This window comes from Podarcis raffonei, chromosome 14 (assembly GCF_027172205.1).
Source record: "Podarcis raffonei isolate rPodRaf1 chromosome 14, rPodRaf1.pri, whole genome shotgun sequence".
In the NCBI taxonomy this organism is placed as follows: domain Eukaryota; kingdom Metazoa; phylum Chordata; class Lepidosauria; order Squamata; family Lacertidae; genus Podarcis; species Podarcis raffonei.
In genome coordinates this window covers 6,680,803-6,698,076 of record NC_070615.1, presented here as the reverse complement: position 1 = coordinate 6,698,076, position 17,274 = coordinate 6,680,803, and the positions used below count along the sequence as shown (strand labels likewise).

Below are 17,274 nucleotides of genomic sequence, written 5' to 3'. Positions count from 1 at the left end.
CACATCTTTATTTTTCTTCTACAATTTGCAGATGCACAAGAAATTTCAAATGCAAGTCAGCAAGCTGATCGGAAAATAGCACACACATGAAATCGACAGGTTCCAACCCCATCACAAGAACAAATACACAGTTGTAAAACAGACATGCTTCTGAACAGTATGAGATGAAATTAGTACATCATAATATTACTCTAACATTAAGTCTGAATCAAGTATGAATTCTAGTACCAACCAGTGCAAAGAAGCTTATTTTGCAAACACACACAAGCTACTGCTTACCCTGCTTAATTTATTGCAATAGTAGGACTGCACCCAAATTAATGTTTCCCAAGAGGCTGAAAGGAAAGGAGAAAGATGGAGAAGCTGGGCTGATCTTTGCAGGGGAGAGGGAGTGTCATTAGGAAAGGGGAAACGGGCCCTCGATTGCTCTGCTGATTCAGCCAGCTGCAGAAATAGCCACGCGTCCACTATTTTTACCATCCTGCTGGGTTCCATCGGACAACAGCTGTTTAATACTTTGGATCAAAGGGCATCTGGCCCAATTCTATCTCCAAATTTGCCATGTGTCTTCCGTTGCTGCGCCCTTGCTTGTGCCACCGGCCTTCTCTTTTGTAGCGATGCTGGTGCTTTGCAGCATGTCTGTCCTGCTGTGGACTATGAGGGTGCGTGAAAGGAGCCCGCCTAGCAGGGTGGCTGAAAGGAAAGTACAGGAGGGAAGTTAGTGCTGCATGAGCACCTCAGTATTAGGCCTTAAGCCCAATGCCCCAAACGTTTTAACTCCTCCGAAAAGCTACAACCAACTTTGTTATTTAAAATAAGCAAAGTGGATACGGCAAGTGGGTGGAGTGGAATTCCTTCCGTTCCTTTTGACACATGCTGCCACTTTGCTACACTAGAAATTCTGTACTGTGGTGCTTAATGTACAATGGAACTGGTGCCTTTATCTGAGGATGGCATAATCACCCCTCTTTATGGAGGCTTTCCTTGTCTGCTCAGCAGCAACTGCAAAGCTCAAACAAACAGGGAAATAACCTGCTAGGTCAGCCAGCTGAAGCGTTCCTTCTTTCACAACTCAAACATGCCCAGTTTAAATTATTAGCAGAATTTTAGTACTAACCTTGGTCCGTGCTCAGGCAAGTGATCATAATGAAAGTAGTATCGGTAGATATATTTATCCAGGTCTTCAAATACACCATCGCTGTTCCTCTGGTATTCTTTTATGTCTTCAAGGTAATCCTTAACGTCATTAACAAAGTCCGTGAACAGCATCTGATCATGTATAAAGACGCCATTACGAAAAAACCTATTCACAAAGATCTCCAGTTCTCGCCAGTGGTGGAAGTTCTTTACTTCTTGCTGCAAATATTTGTGCATTAATTGATTAAATTCATCTGCCCGAATCGGGTCCAAGTCTTTGTCGAAGAGGTTTAAAAACTCCTGGTGGGCACAGTCAAAGATGCCCGAACATCCCTTGAGAACAAGAGGGCGATGCTTTCTGTTACCTTTGGGGCATTCCTGGAAGGGAGGGTCCTTGGAGAAGTGCGGAGGGGAGCGGCTCTCTTTGGATCGCCTTCCATCTCTGAACTCTCTCTGGCTGCCAGGTGAGCGGTGGGCCGCCTGCTTGTGTAACCCTTCCTGAGAGCTGCCTGTTTTCCCTTTTCTGTTCGCCTCATGCCTGCTGTCACTGTACTTTTTCTTCTCCTTTTCATCAAATATATTCTTTGTTGTGTCCTTAAAGTGCCTGAAGGTGGACTTCACAGAATCTGAGAATTTCCTCAAGTTCTCTTTCACGGCTTCTTTGGCCTGTTTAATTTTCTCTTTGTGGTGCCTTACAAATTCCTTGGTTGAATTTTTCATGGCGTCAAAGGTTTCTTTCACAGAACCAAAAAATGTTCCTTTTGGCTTCTTTTTGGCTTTGTTGGTTCCTTTCCCATCTGGCTTCTGTGGCCTCTCGGTCTGCTCTTTCTTCTCGGCATGGTCCTTGACTTCAACATACAGCTTTTCCCACAAGTCAGAACGCTGCTGCTCGAAGCTCAGCTTCTGCTCCAGCTCTGTCAGCCTTCCCCGCAAAGCTTCTATTTCTTGGCTCTCATCGCCAGCACCTGCCCCCTCAGGAGACGTCTGCTGAGAACTTAACTTGTCCAGTTCTTCCCTGAGAGCCACCGTCAGCTGGCGCTCTTTGTCCAGTTCCCTTCGCAGCATCTGGGCCTCTGCCAACAGAGTCTCCTTTTGCTTCACAAAACTCTGCATGCGGTGCCTTTCTTCTTCCAGGTGGGCTTTCAGCTTCTGATTCTCGGTGGCAACCAACTCTGGGCCAGAACCTTTGTTCTCCAGGTGCCGAATCTGCTCTCTCAGCTTCCTCAGTTCTTCTTGCAGCAATGCCAAAGCTTTTTCCTCCCTCTCTAGAGATTCTCTCAGGTGCTGGTTTTCTGAAGCAAGATGATGCTTCTGAGATTCAAATGATTTCTTTTCCACTTCTGTTGTATGCAAGCATGTTTCAAGGCCTTCCTTTAGAGACTGATCAGAGACAAAATGAAAGCAAACACATCAGCTGCTGTGTGCCAGTGTCCAAATGCTGCAAGAATACTGGGAGGGTGGAGGAGGACAGTTAAGCAGGAGCAACCTATCGATGGATAAATAGGGCTAGTAAGGAGCTTCTGTGGCACTTGTTCTAGGGGCAAGGGGAACAGGCTGTGCAGAGTTGTACGTTCCCCCACAAAGCCTGCAGAGTCTCCTCCACTTTTGATAAAAAACCTCACAAACGCTGCCCGGGAGTGGTGTGTTTAGGGGCTAGCTGTCCACAGCAAGGTGCGTGGCTGCAGCCCCAGAAGGAGGAGGGGAGCCATGGAGCCTGCATGGGCCAAGCACAGAGGAAGCTGAGGCTGAATATGCTTCGGGGGAGAAAGTGCTCAAGGCAAGGACAGTGGCAACTGGGACTACCCAGCCCTTGCTACAGAATAATCTGCTGACCCACTCTGAAAGCTTCAAGATGCAGATACAATGGCATCTTCTCCTACCCTCTGTGGTTGACACTGAACCAGTTCAAAATTGCCTGCTATGCCAAGACTGGATTTTGCCATGCCTTCATCTAGAAGACAGCTTCCAACACTTGCGGTAGTAATGACAGCAAAGTTTCCCAATGGAGGTGGAGTTTGGAAGCCAAAGGCAAAATATCATCCTCGCTTTCAAGTATGATGGGAAAGCCACCTTTACCTTACATTCTGCTTTCATGCCTTGTTCTTGTTGGCACTGAATAAGATTATCCTTTATACCATTCAGTTCATCTTCATGAGTTTTCTCAACCAATTGCTGGCGTTTTTGGGTCTGAACAGTACCTTGAAACAGAAAATTTTCTCTTTTATCTGACAAGAAAAATTGGAAATTAGGCAGCTTATCAGTGATGATGGCTTTTCTCTCTTCAGTCCTGCATAGTACATTAATCAGTGAACAGTGTAGTTTAAAACAGTCACCTTTTTAATTGTTTGCAACAGCTGTGCTAGACTTTTGCATTAACAAAATAAGGCATGAACGCTATGCTGATGAAAGCAAGCTAAGCTCAGTGGCAAAGACACTGATCCATCATTAAATGAACAGACTGATGGGGCTCAGAACACTCACAAAGCCCCAGTGTATCCCTATGCACAGCTGCACATTAACCTGTATTAGCAAAACAGCAAAACCAGAGGGGCAAATCCAGGTCAGGCCTCCTTAGAACATCTATTACAATAGCAGCATCAATTTGGACAAAGAAAGCCTGTAACATACATTCCTCTCTGAAAATCTGAAAAGGTGAAACGTATGAAGTACTACGATCAGTACAAATAACATGAAAACAGCTACATGCAAATCTATATCGTGCAATGTCATGTCACAAATGCTCACTCAGTGACATGAGAGCAGGGCTAGGGAAGCTGGTGTCCTCTAGATGTTGCTGAACACCAAGAGCCAGCATGGCCAGTGTTTGGAATCAGCCAGAGGACCACAAATCCTCCCCAGACCTGTGTTAGTGACTAGGAGGAGAGCAGTGGAGGCTGCTTCAAAGTCCTGCCCTCTGAGCACAAACCAACTGCAAACAATGAAGGGCAGGTCCACCCAGGAGGGGGAAGGACACTGGTCTCAAGAATCATGGAAAAGGTACAAGGGGTGACAGCAGCAACAGGATGCTTGGAATCCACACAAGCACATAGAAATTTTTTGTTAAGTGCCTGAGCACAAACTACTGGCCCAGCGGGCACATTTAGCTTCTCAAGAAGCAAAAGGCTAATCTGATTCTCCTATACAAGCGGCACACAAACGCCTCCCATCCAGGAATTCCAGTGTTGACATCAAAATGTGCACCGCCAAAGAACCAGAAAGTCATGAAAAAATGTTTCCCAATGTAGGATCTGGACTGAATAGCCCAAGTCCAAAAGCCTGCAATGATGCCCCCCCCCCCCAGTGGAAAACAAGGTTAATCTGCTAGAGCAGGGGTCAGCAACCTTTTTCAGCCGTGGGCCAGTCCACCGTCCCTCAGATCATGTGGTGGGCTGGACTATATTTTGCGGGGGGGGGGGGGAAATGAACGAATTTCTATGCAACAGAAATAACCCAGAGAAGGTGATTGGGCCGCATCCGGCCCACGGGCCTTAGGTTGCCTACCCCTGTGCTAGAGCATCCACAGTCAAAAAGCATGTCAGAGTGAGAAGGTGAGGGAAAAGGCCATTGGCCTCTGTTTCGCAGCAACACATTCCACCCAAGCCTCTTACCTTCATATTTCCCTGAGGACAAAATAATGGATAGGTGTTAAGTTTTGCTCTAAGGTTGTTCTACTGAATGCTTTATAACTCAGTCAAGAATCTTTAGTCTCTTTTTACACACCATTAAAAATGGAATACTAGAACAGAACATCAGGAATCTGGGTCGTCAACTAAAGGAATTTTGCACACAGGACTTTCTCTATTTTAGATGACTGGTTACTATGTTTGGGATAAACAGCAGAAACCACAAAACACAGGCAGGGGATCAGTGACTGGATTTTATAACTAAATTTCAAACTGACACACACAATGCAAGAGTGTGTCAGTGGAATGGGCCAAATCACGCCACCCATCCTGCCTACGAGCCTCAGTTAACTGAGACGTCTCCCTCAGCTTGCAGACTGACAGGAAAGCAGGGAGAACATGCACACACACACTCCAGCTGTAAGAATCACATATCTCTTTTCATCTATATTGTCAGTCTCTGTTATATCCCACTTTCCCACCCAGCAGCTGAGGACAATGTGCAAGAGAATTTCCCCACAAGGACCCTGCAAGTTAGGCGACTGGTCTGAAGGCGCAACCTGGGCACTTGCAAGTCCAAGCAGGGATTTTTGCTTGTGAAGATGTAAATGTCCTCAAGCTAAGTTCCGTATGCCGCCAACTCTCTTAACTGCTTTGAAGTCCTGACAATCATAGCGATGTCAGGTGAGTGGGGCTGCCCACCTCTCAAATTTGGCCTGCAGGGGATAGGACAGGGTCTTTACGGCACCCTGTGAGGAAATGCCACTGGTTTAAAAATGTATTTCTTATTAGTTCAATGAAGAATGATTCATGTACTCACCATAAAAATGCCCGAAGCCCATGCTGACTGCAATCACCAATGCCAGGATAATGCACCTGTTAAGGCCACTACTGAACTGATGTTTGTGCGAATGCTCTTTGGCCTGTTCGGTCTCCTGTTCGAGAGGTGGCACATCCTCTGATTCAGAACTTGAGACCAACTTCTTCTTCGCACGTCGTCGCCTCAGGGTGGGGCTGGAACGATTGCTGGTTTCGTCGCTGCTTGATTCTTCGCCACTGGGACGAGGCAGGAAGACTGAAAAGCAAACCCACAATCCTTTACGCTGTCAGCAAGGAATGTGCAGCCTCCTAGCCTGACACATGGAGTATTATTCTCTCCATCCTAGGAGAAGATTAGAGCCTGCTAAGGTGTGTCCCTTGTGGCAGGATGGGAGCTTCCCCTTCTGCCATGTCCTCATCCACAGCCGCTAGTTCTGAGCAAACCCTCTCCCCTCAGTTGTGTACAGAGAATGATATCCTTGTTCCCTCAGAGGGGCAAGAAAATATAGATAAAAATACCATTATATTTCTTAAAATTTAAGGTGTTGGGGTCTTTAAAATTCTGACAAAACTTGGCTTTGGGGTTTCTGAAAAAGCAGAAACCCAGAACCAGGAGGAATTTTCTTGCCCCATGTACCCCGGGACTCTGCTTTGCCAGCAGTGTGGGGCTCAGTTGTTGTGCTCAAGTAACCAAGAACTTGGCTGCACTGTAGGTTCCTTGCTGCAGTGATCAGTAGATTAACAGCCGGATCATGTGGGTTGAGTCCTGGGAGGAAGGGTGTGGGTGCATTTTTAGGAGTAGGGGGCCTGACTAAATGGCCTTTTTATCCATTCCATCTATATTGCAACTGAAAACATCATATATGCTCCAATGCAAATGCAAAATATCTGTCAAAACAGGATTGTAAGGTAAAGATTGGCTCATGCCAAGGCCACATGGCCTCAGATCATGGGGGGGGGCACCCACTATGAGAAACCAGTGACAGGATGGTCATTCAGGTGGCCATGGAGCAAATGGAAGGGGGTTACTGTGGCTGAAGGACCAGAAATAGCCCTGCTTCCTGCTGACAACCCAAAGGGCTTTCTCCCTAGTAACTTACAAGTTTAAGATTCCTGCCAGTTCTAAGGCAGACAGTTCACTCAACATCCAAGCACATCACCAATAGGCCAGTGATGCAAAGCAGAATGCCAAGAGCAAGCCAGAAAGAAGAGGAACAACCTGACGCATTAGATTAATCTATAGATATTGTAATAGATTATTGCATTTAATGGCACACATTTTAGTTGAGTTAGGGGGTATAGGCTTGTTCTTACAGTTGTCCCTGGAGAAGAGCTACCCAGATTCAAAATGCAGGGGGCTTCCCAAGATAAGCCAAATGGATTCCCCCTCTACTGTTTCCTCCCTTTCCCTGCCTCCTCCACATTTGTCTTTGCTTTTCCTGACCCTGCCATCGGTAAGCAACAACTTGAGCTAACTGCTGTCCCCACCACACAAGCAGACAAGATGCCACACCACAAGCCACAGCTCACACCAGGCACAAGCAGCAGGGCCACCTTGGAAAGGGACCTTGCCGGCCATTTGCTGCTTTAGCTGCTCACCCCATCCACTGATACACTCTGGGATCTTCCGGAGCTTCTCCAGCCAACTGGCTTTTGTATGTATATATAACAGAAAGAAGAGATTTTAACCGCTGACTAACAGGAAAATGCAACACAGGACCACAAAGCAATTTGGCTAGGGTGGGAGCAGATAGCAAGAAAGCATAGATACATGACACCTTGATCACCAAAAGCAAATTAGACATTAGGGTTTCCAAGGCTTCTTTTCTGGTACATGTGAAACCCCTGGCCCCAAGAGCAGCTGTCGTGTCAGCAGCTGGGGGTGGTCCCTAGGCCCAGACTCTCCCAGACTCAAGATTTTGAGACCCTGACTCTGAAGGCCCTGTAATGTGCACACAGTCCAGTCTCTGACATGCCCCTGTACAAACTGCTTCTGGGTAGATTTTAAATAGAGGCACATGGCCGGAGCCTGGGAAACAGAATTATGAACACTTTAAGATTGTCAAGCACATTCTGTTAATGTTTAGATGGCTGCTGGGGAAGTCTCAGAAGAGACAGTCACACAGGCAAAACACATTTGCTGGGTGAAAGCATTTTCCTTGCAGCAGCATTCCCCAACTTGGTGCCATACAGATGTTTGAAGTACATCTCCTAACATTCCAGCAGCCCCATATGGTCCTGGGGCTGACGGTAGCAGCATCCCAAACATCTGAAGGGCACCATGTTGGGGGAGGGTGGCTTACCTAACGAGACTTCCGTCCTGGAATCCCAACATCCCTTGGGAATAAGATCAGCCAACTGCATCTGATGAACAGGCAGGCAATTCTAGCATTTCATTTCTAAATTTGCAGTGATTAGAAAAGGCACGGGACTTGAAGAGGTGATAGAGGCCAGATAGCAAATTTGCTTAGAAAAGGCTGAACAGGCAAAGTATTAACACTTGAAAAGAGCCTAACCTCACATCCAGGCCAAGGTGAAACTAAACAGCCTCCAATTTTTTAAAGATCTTTTCCCCCCTAACAGAAATCATGCAGGGCTCTGCCACGGCACTTTTTCTGCTTCGTCTTTTCCCTGTCTAGCTTAGGTGTGGTTTGGAAAGAGGAGATTTTCTTCCCCAAGACTTCATGGTGTTGTATTTAAAGATAGGGCGCAGCTTCAAAGGCCATCAACCACTTCCACAGACACTCCTGGTACCATACCAGCAAGGGGGGGGGGGTTATATAAAAAAAACCACAAGAACAAACAACACCAGCACATAGGAATGGAAGCTGGAGGGAAAGCTTAGCTAGGAATGAGCTTTCTTTGACTGGCTCCCATGTTACCTGTCTCTTGCAAGTGGTATCATGATCTCCCATACTGTTAACTGAATTAAATGGACTGCGCCAAGAATTAATCACCTGACCCATCAGTATGGTGCAAAATCAGTTTCTTTTAAGAGAAAGGCCATATACGAGACCACAGTTTGGGGAATGAAAGTGAGGCTGCTCAAGTCACTGCTGACACATTCACGGGCTGCTCCTGAAACTGATCTTATTTCCTTAACCTGACTGGCAGCAGGAAAGGTAGTCAGTTGATTCGTGAAGCCTGCAGAGCATGGCACTACCTGCTGCCTCTTTTTCTGGCCAAGTCTGGCCTACAAGGTGCAAGAGACGTCACCTACCTGTTTCTGGCTGGCAGAAGGTGTACTGGCTGCTCGAAGAGGAGCCCATGTTAAAATCTTCAGGGGCAGGAACAGCCTCATCAGCAGGCACAGCTTCTTCTTCTTCTGGGCTTCCAATTTCTTCGACTTTCGGTGTCTCAAGTGTCACAATGTCAGAGTCATCGCTAATTGCCCCCACACAGGAGCTTTCATCTGTCACTTTCTCTTTTTCATCCTTAGATGTAATGTAAAATGACAGGTGTCACACAGGATAAAGCGTTTTTCTCACCTGTGGAATCTATATTGTCTTCCAAGTGTTTTGGAACGTCTCCACTGCAGCTTTTTTGGGGGTGCAGGGGAATTCTTCACATCAAAAAACACAGTAACCCATGTTTGCTTGTACATTTCAAGGTATATCTCAGAAAAGGATCGGCAAAGATTACAAATGCAGAGTTAGCTGTTTAGTTGTTGTTTTCCCTTCTGCATCCCTCCTTTAATATGACAAAATATTTTTTGTAAACTGCTTTTGAGAAAAACTATTCTAGAAAAGCAGCATATGGGTTCAATAAATAACTAACTCTAATGCAACAAACTTTTACTAAATCATTATGATGTAATATAAGGAAGCTATTTTTCTAAAGAAACTACCTGGGGGTTACATGCTCTTGCTTGGGACTCAAGTTCCCACCAAACTAGCCCAAAAGAGTCACCAGCAGGTGCTGGGCTTGCAAGTTAGCAGCAAACCCTACGGTGAATATTTCCCTCTATCATGTTCGGCCAGCAGGGGTTGGTGGGGCTCCATTGTTTATTACGCTTGTGTGCTTCATAGAACTACATCTTACCTCCAGAACTGGCTTGGTGGCCTCTGAGGTAGAATGACTTTGAACTATCATGGATGACACATCACCTTGGCCAAATTCAGCTACAAAAATAGAAATTGAGCACATATAAGATAAACAGGCAAGTACTACAATTATCTCAGAGAGAGAGAGAGAGAGAAAGAGAAGAAAGGAAAGGAAAAGGAAAGAAAGGAAAGGAAGACAACACCCTGTAGACAAATTAGGTATCCATTCTGTAAGCATTGCAAATTCTTCCTTAAACAAAGAAACAAAACCTTCCCTGGGTTTGCTTCCAGAACAATGGCAGGGAGTTTATTCCACACTCCTATGCTGCGAACAGTTACAAGGAGACTCTTGGCTGCCTTGTGTTTGTCTTGGTTGCAAAACTGCTCCTTTATGCCTAGAGGCAATTCTTGCCAGAAGGTAGAAAAGGTCAGGCCAGGAAACTGAAATGGGGTGGAGAACATTGGGCGAAAAAGAAACTTTGCAAAACTCCACTCCCCGCATCAAACCTTTAAGTCATCCAGATAGCAGTGATGGGAGTGGAAAATGAGAACATGGTATGCAAGTGAAGTTGGCAAGCGAAGGAGAGGAGGATGGCTGAGGAGTTTTGAAGATACAGTGGTACCTCGGGTTAATAACTTAATTCATTCTGGAGGTCTGTTCTTAACCTGAAACTGTTCTTAACCTGAGGTACCACTTTAGGTAATGGGGCCTCCCGCTGCTGCCGTGCGATTTCTTTTCTCATCCTAAAGCAAAGTTCTTAACCCGAGGTACTATTTCTGGGTTAGCAGAGTCTGTAACCTGAAGCGTCTGTAACCCGAGGTACCACTGTACAGTGAGTTCACTGGGACAGCAAAGACATTCCAAAGGTGAAAGGGCTGATCAGTGGAGGCGGGCAGGAAATAAAAAGCACACCTGGTGACAGCGCAGAGGACCATCAGAGTGTTGAAGTGGCTCGGTCTGCTTGCTTCCTCACAGCACTGGCTCTCTGTGCCATCACACCTTCTTATGGCAAATGCATCCCCATTCTCTATAACAGCTTGCCCCTCCAGTGTATTTCTACATGCCCTCCTCAGCTTTAACTAGCTTTTTGTTAAGAGATACAGTGTGGTGTACTGGTTAGTGTGCCAAACTAGGCTCTGGAAAACCAGGGTTCAAATCCCCATGCAGCCACGAAGCTTACTGGGTGACCTTGTGCCAGTCACAGACTCCCAGCGTAACCTGCCTCACAGGGTTGTTGTGAGGATAAAATGCAGAGAGGGAGAACCAGGTATGCCACTTTGAGCTCCCTGGATGAAAGACGTGAATATACCTGTATTAACAATGGCACAATCCAAGGTCATTTTGCCCCAGCTCCTATGTTTGCTGTTAGTTAATGACCGAGCATCTGCTTTGCACACAGGTTACAGATTTAATCCCAGGCAGCACCTCCAAGTAGGGCTGGGGAAAGTCTCCTGTTTGAAACCTTCCAGTCATTATACTGGGCTGTACAAAGGCCTGCTGTCTCTCTATAAGGCAGCTCCCCATGCTCACTTGCCCTTACTGACATGTCCTGGTTATCAGATTCATCTTCAAGTTCCGCAAGTGTTCCCAAGCTCACGACCGAAGCAGTCGAGTCGTCACTGCACACGGGGTTGCAGGTGGCATAGTTGTGGCCTAAGGCTTACCTTGCAAGTCGATGGGCTGCTCTTGCCCTTCATCACCTTGTGCGAGAGAGAGAGATTCATCCAAGGCTGGCTCCACATGACCACTTAAAGCTTCATATTCAGATGCCACAGCCTCAACATCAGAGCCCTAAATGAAAAAGAAAAGGAGGAGCTCTCAAGTGAAACTAGAGGTGCTCACCTGGTGATAGCTAACAAACAAAATAAATAAATGGCTAAAGGCTCCTGTGAGCCCAAAGGGCTGCACACTGCATCTCTCAGTCCATCCAGCTCAATGCCTTGGCTACTCTGAATAGCAGCACTTTTCCAGGGTCTCGGACATGCATCTCTCCCAGACTATCTTCAGGGGGCTTTAAGTCATACAAGAAATTACTTCAAGGTTATCAGGAAACCATAAGCCAGCATAGCATAATCTACTGAAGCACATTCAAGTTTAGATCAAACTCAAATCCTGACTGCTCTCATTTATCTAATTTTGCTGCAGTGGTCCTGAGGTTATGGAAGTATCTAGACTTCTCCTTTGCCCTGTCTAAGATAATGGGATCAACTTCATCAGTGCTCTTCCCTGCTACTGGGCTCTGTGAGGTTTGCTTGACTCAACTAAGTGTCCTATAGAAATCAACTCATATCTTGGTGTCTTAGCTGAAAACTGCAGAAAACTGCATAGGGGACTCGTCCTTCATTGAGTCCAAAGTAACAACTATTGAAGGAAATTTGTAGGATGAGCTTGAAATGTCTAAGGGCAAATCAACACCAGCCCCACTTAAAATACACTGCCATAGAGTACCTACCTCATGATTGATGACCGTCCAGCCACAAGATGAATCACTGTCACTGGAGTTTTCAGACATTTTGACAGATGCTGAAAGTAAAAAACAAAAAACGAAGAACAGTACAAATGTGGCACCTGAAAGGATTAGCCAACTTGACTCTAAATGGGGATCTCTGTTCAAATACATTTCAAACTTCACCACTGCAAACAGAATCTAGAAAGAGCCAGTCCATGGCATTCGAGGGATCACAGAGTGGGGAGCAAAGGTGATTTAATCCAACCTTAACTTCTTGTCCATATTCACCTGACCCAATCTAAGCTATGTGGACAATGCAGGGGCTCACATTGCAATGTGCCCACATTGAAGACACTCCCCATAGCTGGCAAACAGCCTAAGAGTCTCTAGGGCCATCTCTCATCTAACTCAAAGAGAAAACGCTTTCTAAATATGGCCACCTACCATATGCTAAACATGAAGCAAAATTTAACTAGGGAAGAAGGGCAGACTACAAGAGGGCCAGCTGAACCTTTGCCTCTTCCTTTTCCAGTACCAAACACAGACATACTGCCTCTCTCTGCTTGCCTTTCTAAGAATGTAAGAAGGGCCAAAGGCCCGTCCTATTCTCACAGTGGCAAATCAGATGCACATTATGGGAATTCCACATAAACGCAACGGCAGTGTCCCCAGTGATGATCCAGAAACGGTCTCCAAAAATGTGGTCCACAACCATCATGACTGGTAGCCACTGATTACCTTATCCTACTTCAGAGAAAGATGTGAATGTTGCTCTATCACCTCCTTAGACTCTGAAGAGAAATTCTCGATTCCTCTGATCATTAACTGATCTTCTCTCCATTTGCTGCAGCTTCAACTCACCCTTTCTGAAAGGGGTAGGGTGGGGAACTACTGCTTCATCAATAGCTCGTAGAAGGGAGCCAATATTTCATTAACTTAACTAGAAATGCCTCACTTGATATATCCAAAACTTTGCCTTGTCATGTCTGAGCAGCTCCCAGATGTTTTGTGATGAACTAGTACTCAAGCACACTTCCCTCCTTTGCTATTTTGCAAGCAGTAGTAAAAACAGTCACTGTTTGCCCACAAACACATAACCTGATGCTAGACACGGCTGAATGTCACTTGGTAGTTCAGAAGATCACCCATTTTGCTCTGTAACATTCCCTAAGGAACAATGCCTTGTCTGTATTAACTACACTTCTTTGCTAGGTACATGCAAATATCAGAGGGACACTCCTCCCCCTTTTCTTTGAAGGAAAAATACTGACTAAAACAGGCTCCTAGACTGATCCCTGAAAAACTTGGCTAGCTACTTCTTTCCCATCCAGCCAAGCAATTCGCTTCCTTGGGTCTTTGGCTGCACACTAGCCAGACAGGTTGGAAGGCACCTCCTTTCTTCTGACAAATGCAGCTGATGTGCTCAGGGTGCCCGATTCTGCTCTCAGCCAGTGGCATGCTTGCCTGTATTCACAGCATCTAGCCACAGACTCTGCAGCTTTTCTGTCTTTTCACCAGTATCTTTTTTCCTGTTTAAATAATAGTTATCAGCAAACGCTTGGCTAAAATCTAAGCTGACTAGAGCAGTGGTTTTAAACTTGTGCTCCCAGGAAGGTCGGCAATGCTGGGCCAGCTAGCTGAGGGGCAGCTCATTTCTCATAACTGTCTATGCCCTGCACAGTGGAGACTCTCCAGTTTGGAGTTTGCAAGGACTTGGCCAAACAGTTCCTTGCTAGCCCCTGGTGCAGATGGAGAGTTCATCCTTGACAGGAGAGCTTGTTGCAGACAACTCTATATGGAAAGGGTTTTCGAAGAGTAGAAAGTTGAAATTCCATGGGACTGAGTGTAGTACATTCCCTTTCTCCAGAAACGCACTGATCTTTTATTCCACCCACAGTGAACCTATCCTAACATCCACTTTAACATTTATTATTCTAAGCCTTATCTGCCACTGAAAATAACCTAACAGCTCTACTACCTTCAGCAATTTGAACTTTCTTGGATACAGGCAGAATATTAGCTCTTCAAACTCCAACCACAGCCCAGTGCTAATGAAATCTGCTGAAAGCCTTTCTTCACATAACAGGTTTTTCTGTCATCTCAACTGGTGATCACCTGCCCTCAGCTCCAGAGTTTAAAATGGGGGCAGCCCAACCCTATACATGCTGACCTCCACTGTGTTTGCTTACTCCCGGATACAGCTGCAAACCAAACCTCAGCTGGGCAGGAGCAGAGTTTAACCAAAATGACAGAGCCACCACCACACCCACAGCCTGCCCACTCTTGCCACCTAGGGCAGAAAGTAGAAGCAAATCAGTAGGGTCTACTTGGGAACCAACAAATCCCAAGCCAGCTCAGCCCCTCTCTGTTTCAGGGCTTGTTGGCGGGTTTCTGTCCACCTCCCCACTTCAAAGGCAGAACAGGGAGCTCAGCATGAGTGGCATCACTCTGCAGGAAGAGATTGACATTGCCTTGCCCCTTCCTCCACTTCTAAGGGGCTTGTCTTATACCTATGGAAACATATGCAAAGTAGTCCTAGGGCAACGAAGTCAGGTGGAATAGTCATTCTTGTGCAGAGTATTAAAACAGACAGCAAGTCAACAAGCAGAGCCATTATGTCTTTTTAACGTTAAAGGATGTTAGCTGATTATCAATCTTGCATACAATGGCTGCTACTGATCGCTCTGTATTTTTGTTATTTGTACCACTTGTACTTCTAAAGCCACTTGATTAGCTAGCTCCCTTAGCAGCAAGGGAGAAGTTATTCCAGGTAACCAGCCATGAAAGTCATTCCCTTCTAAAACACAATATCTTAACACAGGGATTTGTGGGTAGGTGGGCTAGCAGCTTCCAGAAATTGATTTGCAGGGATGCTATAATTACACCCCACCAAGGAACACTCTAGATTGTACAGATAATGATTTATCTTACTGTTTTATACTCCTTACGGTTTAGCTTTTAAATTGTTGCATTGTTTTAATAGTGATTCAGGCAGCCACCTTTGGCAATTTTTAGAAAAATCTTTTAAATTAGTGGGGAATTGTCTAAAATATGGCAGAACTGTACCCTGATTAGGATTCTGTTTTGGGGCTTTCTCCTAGGAAGAAAGAAACTAATTTCCCCATGTTGTCCATCACACCCTCTGACCAGAGGTCATGAGGAATGTTAGCTTCCCATCAAAGTACATCTAGTTACAAGTGTGCTACTTATTTCATTTAGGTGCTTGATCTTCATTAAAATTAATCCTAAAGCAAGATGCAACATAAAATGATACAACAATCTAAAAAAACACACAACCCAATCCATAACAATAAATCAAAATGATGTCACAGACCTGCAACATCTCCTTCAATCAACTAACCAAATGCCGAAGCAAATAAAAATGTCTTTACTAAATTGCCTGAAATTTATCAGGGTTGGTGTCAGCTAAATCTGTGAGGGAAGGGCTCAGAAAATACCTAGGTCCTAAGCCAACACGTGTCTTGAACCTGACTCAGTAGTTAACTGGCCTCCAATGCTCTTCCTTTAGAACTGCTATACATTTGCAGCTAGCTACCCCACTCACCAACTTTGTTGCTGCATTCTGCACCAGCTTCACTTTCCAAACAAAGCCCAGATACAGCCCCAAATAAAGCACATGGCCATAAACAATCTGATAAGACCAATGCATGGGCCACAGGAATGGCTGGCCAATAGGCACTTCTAGCCATGGAAGCAACATGAGCCTCCATCACCAATGCTGGATCTAAGAGTCCCCCTAGATGACACATGTGCTCCTTAAGGGGCAATTCAACTCCATTGGGCAGGCAACCAATTCCCATAGCAACTGCCTTGTCAGGATTCACCCAGCCCACTACTGCATCCAGGCACTGGTCAAGAACCAGCAGCGCCTCTCCTGAGTCAGCTGTCACAGAGCAAAACACTTTCCAGGGCCAGCCTGGGAATCCCAAGAGCCCCCTGAAGCAGCTGAGAGGACAGGCAGGGGACGCTGCTGCAGCCTCGCCTTCCCCTCAAGGAGCCAAGTGGTCACCCACCTCCACCTGCGCCAAGGGGAGGCTTCGGAGTAGCTGGACTCGGGGAGCGAAATAATTGCGCGACTCTGTGCTATTCTCAAAAGTTCCAGTTCAGTGAAGGGCCAACCAGCCACTAATCCAAAGGCGCCTCTGCTTTGGAAACATAGCTGTCAACCTTCCCTTTTTTTTGCGGGAAATTCCGTTATTCCAGCGCCGCTTCCCGCTGCTATCCCGGATTGTTAGATATCCCGTAGACTGTCCCCGGGACAGGTGAGGCTGCTGATCCCTTATTTTCGAGGCTGCTGATCCCTTATCTTCAAATCTGAAAGTTGACAGCTATGTTTGGAAACCCCTGAACTGCAAAGTGCGGCTTGTCCCGAAGGCGGCGAGGCCTGCAGCAGGAAGCGTTTCCCGAGCGTCTCGCGGGGAGGTAGCCTTCCGAAGCCCGCTTCCTCCCGAGTAGACCTGCCCGCCCCCTCCCGAGGCCTCTCGGGGGCCTGGCTGAGCAAAGGGCGCAGCTGCCCGATGGCGAGGAGACCTTCCCGGCCGGGCCTACCTGAGCGAGCCCGGCCCCCTGAGGGCGAGGAGCTCAGGGGAGGCAGAGGCCGGGGAAGGTGAGGCGCGCTCGGGCCGGGCTGCTCCCGCCGCTGCTGCTGTCACGGCCGTCGCCGCCTCCTTCCTTCGCCAGAACAACAAACAAGCAGCCGGAAAGGCGGAGGCGAGCACTGCGCCTGCGCATTCCCGCGGGGCCCGGACGAACCCTGGGAGCGGTAGTTCGCCTCTGCCAGGCGCCGCGGCAGAGGGAGGCGCGCGGGGACTACAGGCCCCAAGGAGCCGCGGGCGCTGCGGGGCGGGGCCAGCGCTGGCGGAGACCCGGACGCTGAGTCAACAAAGGCTGCGCCGCCGCGGCGGGGACGCGTGATGTGGGGAGATGCTGAGGCAGTTGCCATGGTGACGCCGCCAGCCCGGCGCAGCATCAGCATCCTTTGCAGTCGGGAGGCCCGAGCTCTCGCCGGCGGCCGGTAAGGAGCGGGGTGCTTCCCCGGCAAGGCTGTCGCTCTTGGGGCCGCTCGGCGGAGCCTGGCCCTCAAAGCCCAGCGGCTGTAGCGGGAGAATGGGGGGACAGATGACTCGCTCGCCTGGCCTAGCTAGCTGCCTACATCACAGCGAAGAACGGCCTTTTTAGGAG

At 47.1% G+C, this 17,274-nt stretch overlaps 1 protein-coding gene across 5 annotated transcripts; it reads right to left on the bottom strand.

The window, feature by feature from the left end:
• Positions 1 to 269: 269 nt before the first annotated feature.
• Positions 270 to 16,778, bottom strand: CCPG1 (cell cycle progression 1). Of its 5 annotated transcripts, XM_053366152.1 has the most exons (11): positions 16,642 to 16,778; positions 12,076 to 12,146; positions 11,288 to 11,414; positions 9,621 to 9,700; positions 8,800 to 9,013; positions 7,179 to 7,229; positions 5,581 to 5,835; positions 4,746 to 4,757; positions 3,214 to 3,335; positions 1,118 to 2,517; positions 270 to 693 (listed from the first exon to the last, which is right to left on the bottom strand). In XM_053366152.1, exons 2-11 carry the CDS (start codon positions 12,133 to 12,135, stop codon positions 510 to 512), a joined length of 2,505 nt encoding a protein of 834 aa, XP_053222127.1. In that variant the 5' UTR covers positions 12,136 to 12,146; positions 16,642 to 16,778; the 3' UTR covers positions 270 to 509. The 5 variants fall into 5 exon arrangements, with proteins under 5 accessions (XP_053222127.1, XP_053222126.1, XP_053222128.1 ...); XM_053366151.1 differs by lacking the exon at positions 4,746 to 4,757 and having other exon boundaries at positions 3,214 to 3,362; XM_053366153.1 differs by lacking the exon at positions 4,746 to 4,757.
• Positions 16,779 to 17,274: the final 496 nt, after the last annotated feature.